Source organism: Myotis brandtii, unplaced genomic scaffold (genome assembly GCF_000412655.1).
Source record: "Myotis brandtii unplaced genomic scaffold, ASM41265v1 scaffold454, whole genome shotgun sequence".
Taxonomy (NCBI): Eukaryota; Metazoa; Chordata; class Mammalia; order Chiroptera; family Vespertilionidae; genus Myotis; species Myotis brandtii.
The window spans coordinates 3,286,658-3,292,150 of NW_005367354.1; the positions used below are offsets into that span (position 1 = coordinate 3,286,658).

A 5,493-nucleotide genomic window follows, 5' to 3' on the forward strand; every position below is an offset into this window, starting at 1 on the left:
CCCCCCCCCCGAGTGCACAAATTTTTGTGCACCGGGCCTCTAGTCCTATAGAATAAAAGGCTAATATGCAAATCGACCAAATGGTGGAACCACCGGTCGCTGTTCTGTGCACTGACCACCAGGGGGCAGACGCTCAATGCAGGAGCTGTCCCCTGGTGGTCAGTGCGCTCCCCCTGTGGAGCCAAAAGCTGGGCTCACGGCTGGCGAGCACAGCGGTGGCAGGAGCCTCTCCCGCCTCCACAGCAGTGCACCCGGCCTCTAGTATTCATATAATGCAAGGAATGGTACAAAAATAGAAAAGAACAACCATTCTGCATAAATCTCACAGACATAATATTGAGTAAATAAGCCAACCATAAAAGAGTACACACTCTATCCCTGGCCAGATAGCTCATTTTGTTGGAGTGTGGTCCCATACACCATAGATTGCAGATACCATCCCTGGTGGGCCGCAGATGGGAAGCTACCTATCAATGTTTCTCTCTCTAAAAATAAACATATCCTTGGGTGAGGATTATCACAAGAATAAACTCTGAATCCATTTATATGACATTCAAAAACAGGCAAAACCAATCCATGCGAACAAAAGTCAGGACACTGATTGTCTTCAGAGAGGTGTGATAACTGGGAGGAGACAGAAGGGAGACTCCTGGGGGTGCAGGAAATGCATATGTTGATCTGTGTGGTGGTTACCTGAGTGTGATCACTTCGAAAAATTTCATGGAGCTATACATTTTAGATTTATGTTCTCTACTGTATTTATATTTAATAAAAAATATTTACCAAAAAGTCCCACATCATCTACCGTGATGAGATAGTCCCTCCTCAAGCCAGAGCCACTCCTAGCTGACGTTAGTGTTTAATGCATGCTGCCTGCTCTCTGTGTGTATTGTGAAAAGTCTTTGCAAAAAGATGTTGTGGTTTCAGTAATTTGATGAGTACAGATCTGTCTGCAACATGTAGGACAGATAAATCGATTACACGGGTCAGAGGCCCCAGAAGACTCACGGTAATTAGGCCACATCACTGGGAGATAAAACACAGCTCCAGCCACTGACGTCAGCGACCAGCAACACAGCAGTTGAGAAAAATACCCCCAGTATCTGTCTAGAATTAACCTGCACTTCACACTGGCCCAGAGAACTGCTAAAAAATGGCCCCATTTCCATACATCTTAGGAATTAAACTGGCCTTGTTGTCTGCTAAGTGGCTGTCATCAGGTTTGCCCCATTGAGAAGCAGGTCACATAGCAGAGCACTCCCCCTCCCCGCTGCCTTGGAACAAACACCTGCTTGTGATCTTCCTGCCAGCAGTCTTCAGGAACTCCATCTAGAATGTTCACAGCCCACCTGCCCTTCCAATACAGACCATCCCAGAGGGGTCAGCAGGGACGCAGCCCCTCCCCTGGCTCCCACAGCAATGCTATCATCCCACCCCTTATACTGCACCAGGGCCTTGCATGACTTGTCTGCCCTCTCCCACCCCCCACAGCCCCAGTGCCCAACACAGCATTTTGCACACAGTAGGTACTCAATAACAGTAGGCTGAATTGAATAGACTTTCTGGGGGGAAAAAAAAGTCCTGAGGAAGCCACCCTCCTCTAATAACACCATATGATGCAAAGGGAGTCTGCAGGGATGGTCAGGGCTCTCGGAGCTGTACAAAGGGATTTCCAGCTATCAAACAGAACCAGGAGGGCCAGGGCTCCACTCTGCCCACACAGAGGCGAGGAACCATGGATGACTTGCTGGTATAAGTGGGGAGGGGTTAACCTTGCAAGCCCCCTTCCTCATTCCCACAAGGCTGGCTGGGAGAAGTGGGGAATAGCGGGCTTTGGGCCTGATTCAGGGGAGCAGATGTTTCTGGAGAGGAGTGTTAGAGGAGAGACCTACCTTGGGAAGGGCAGTCTGATGAGGGCTAGGGGAGCAAGGCCTACCTGTGTAGTGCACCACACACGTCTGGCCCTTCTTGGGGAATGTCCTTCCTGCAAGGAGACATGAGGGCAGATGAACAAATAAGGTAGAAAAAGTCACCTGGGACATTTGGGTGTGAATGTCCATACCAGGAAGATGACCCTGGCCCTAGTTCTGGCTCTGTGCCTTGTATAAGCCAGATTAATCACATCACCTCTCTGGCCTTGATTGGAACTTGATTTCCTTGGGTTCCTCAACTCCACTCTCTCCTGGTTCTTCTCCTCACTTTGATTGCTCCTTTTACTTTCCCTCATCTATTCCACAGGCCTTCACTGACCCCCTACTATGTTCCAGGCATGGATTAGATTCCAGAAACAGAGCAATGTATGAACTTATGATGAAGTTAGGGAAACAGACACATAAATAAGTAGATTCTGAGGCAGGGTGATGACTGTGATCAAAGATGAATAAACACAATCATTCACAAATATTTATCAAACGCCAGGACCTGATTTGGGGGATACAGCAGTAAACCACATAGACAAGATCCCCACTCCTTTTGGAGGGGGACTAATAATCCTCAAATAAACAAGATAATTACAGATTGTGATAAGTTCTCTAAAGATGAATTAAAGAGAGAGACAGTGGGCAGGCCATTTAGAAAGGGTGGTCCAGGATGGCCTCTCAGAGCTGAGACTTGAGGATGAGCAAATGCTGGAAAACCACGGCGGAAGAAGGATCAGTAAGTGCACCAGCCAGAGGCAGGAAAGGATCGGTGCATTTGCAGAACAGAAAGGAGGCCAGGAACTGGAAAGAAGGGCGGGAGGACGAGATGAGTTGGAAGGAGCCGGGCCATGCCAGGGCTTGCAGAGCTGGGTTTAATTCTAAGTCCAACAGAAAGCCACGGAAGGGCTGTAAGCAAGAATGACATAATCTGAATTAAGATTTTATAAGATCACTCTGGCTGCTGTGTGTAGGATAGACGGCCGGGCGCCTGTTGCAGTAATCCAGACAGGAAATCAATGATGGCTTGAATTAATGTGGTGGCAGCAGAGAAGAGAGCCAAAGAGATAGGAGATATATTCTGGAAGCGGAGCTTAAAGGGTGGAGATGGGGTCTAGGATGAGGGAGAAGGAGAAGTCAAGCACAATGTTTGGGTTTTCAGTTTGGGCAGCTGGATGCGTGGTAGAATAAATTCCTGAGATGGGGAAGACTGGGGAGGACAGATTTATGCAGGTAGCAATCTTTTTAAAAATATATATTTTTTTTATTGATTTCAGAGAGAAAGGGAGAGGGAGAGAGAGAGAGAAACATCAGTGATGAGAGAGAATCATTGATCAGCTGCTTTCCCACCCGGGACCAAGCCCGCAACCCAGGTATGCGGGTGGCAATCTTGAGATGCCTATTAGACATCTTAGTTTATATTGCAAGTAGGCAGATGGAGAGTCTGCACTGGAGGTATCAATTTGGGTGGAATGTAAAGCCAGGAGGCTGGATAACAATGCCTTGGGAGGGCTAACGACTGAGCCAACACCTAGAGGACTCTATGGGAACCCACAGCGGGGAGCAACTGACTGGGTGTCAGGGAAAGCATCTGGAAGAAGATAATGGTTAAACTGGGATCTTAAGAGATGGGTAGTTTGCCAGAGGAAATAAAGGAAGATCATCTGGGAAGAGTGAACCACACACTCAAAGGCGTAGAGTCCAGCATCGTGGGAGTCCTGTCTGGTTCACTGCTGTAACCCTAGGGCCCAGCACACAGTCCATATTCAACAAATATTTGCTGAATAACTGGTGTGTGTTTAACAACTTCCAGGCAGCTTGCTAAAACTGGAGAAAAAATTGGTAGTGGGGGTAGGGACTGGTAATGAGAGACTATACTCTACTATGGAAGGTAAGAATAGGTTATCTCGCCCTGGCTGATGGCTCAGTTGGTTGGAGCGTCGCCTTGTGCACTGAAAGGTTGCGGGTTCGATCTCCCATCCAGGCACGTATGAGAGGCAACCGATCAATGTTTCTCTCTCACATTGATGTTTCTCTCTCCCTCTCTCCCTTCCTCTCTCAAAATCAATAAACATATCCCCGATGAAGGTTTAAAAAAGAAAAAGGAAATTTTTTTTAAAAAAAAGAAAAAGAATAGGTTATCTCACCATCTGCCTGGAGAAGGAGATGGAAATTTCGCTAAAATATTTTATGCCTGGGGAGGGACATGGTCAAAAAGGCTGTAGTGTAGAAAAAAGGAGTCGGAGTGAGGCGGGAGGCCAGATGGAAGGCAGGGAAGTGGGCCTGGAGGTGGGAGGAGCAGCAACTTGGAGGCTGTGCAGAAATCCAGGTGAGCGATGACGGAGGCCTGAACCAAGGGGTCGGGGGAGAGACAGAGCCTGGAGATATTCAGCAGAAGGACCTGAGAGAACTTGGTGTGAGGCTTCATCAAGACGGCCATCCCAGCACTGCGTGGGCATACGTGTTGAAATATGAATTTGCATATTCCCCTGCTGGGTTACACACAGCGTGGTTGTCGGGCCCTTTTGTGCTTCCTTGACCCAGGGTTTTATTTATTTATTTTTGTTGTTAATCCTCATCAGAGGTTTTCCCCATTTATTTATTCCCTCCCCTTTCCCCCCAATTGGTGTTTAGATGGGGTGGGAGGAAGGGGAAGAGAGAGAGAGAGAACAGGAACATCAATATGAGAGAGAGACATGGTTGCCTCCTGCACGCACCCTGACCAGGGCTGGGGATCGAGACTGCAACCGAGGTACATGCCCTTGACCAGAATCGAACCCAGAACCCTTCCTTCCGTCCACAGGCCGATGCTCTATCCACTGAGTCAGATCGGCTAGGTCGACTCAGGGTTTAAAACAGGCTGAAAGCAGGAAGCCAGATCTCCTCCAGGCTTTCCTAAAACTCTCATCCTCCTCAAGAGAAAATGCTCCTGTCACTGGCCAGAGAGGGCGGGTAAGGAGAGGAAACTCCCGGAGCCTGGGAAGGGAGGCGAGGTCTCCAGTCCCCAGCAGAGCTGTGTGGCTGCCTGGAGGCCACCAGGCCTCAGGGACATGCTTCCTGGAGGCAGCACCCAGGTTCCCTTGTGGGGGAGCTGTCCCCGCCCGTGATCCTGGGTAGAGCTGGGACTTTAGGGACCCCCGCCTTCCACAGGGCCCTCCGGTCTCTGGGGTGGGTGTCCTTGCCTGTCGAATCCTGCGGAAATGGGGGCTCCGGTCTGAATTAAGTTTTGGTGAAAAAATAAAGGGATAGCCAGCTGTTCCTGGCACATGCAGACCCAGTTGTGCGAGGGTGACGCCCGGCAGCGCTAATCCCAGAGGCGGAGAACAAGGAACACGGAGGAGAGCGAGTTCTGTTTTGGACTTGGTACCGGTGGGGCCTCCAGGTAGAGGCTTAGCCGCAGCTGGGTCCATGGACCCCCGGGGACTCGGGTCGGGGTCCGGGCTGGAGCCTTCCATCTGAAGGCCATCGGTCTACGGACGGGACTGACAGGGGAGCGGACAGGCTGGCGGAGAGGCGGAGTGGGGCGGGGAGGACGCAGCGAGATGCAGGGGCGGGGAGGGCAGCTCCCTTTCCAGCC

At 50.1% G+C, this 5,493-nt stretch overlaps 1 protein-coding gene across 3 annotated transcripts in view; it reads right to left on the minus strand.

The window, feature by feature from the left end:
• Positions 1–5,493, minus strand: part of FKBP1B (FK506 binding protein 1B, 12.6 kDa) — an 11,426-nt gene that overhangs the window by 4,680 nt on the left and 1,253 nt on the right. The window contains exon 2 of one of the 3 annotated variants that reach the window (XM_005874926.2): positions 1,937–1,984. In XM_005874926.2, the coding sequence (XP_005874988.1) occupies positions 1,937–1,984 (48 nt within the window). Of the gene's footprint in view, positions 1–1,936; positions 3,203–5,493 lie in introns of those variants that run through there. The other 2 variants (XM_014546682.1, XM_014546681.1) reach the window with 2 other exon arrangements.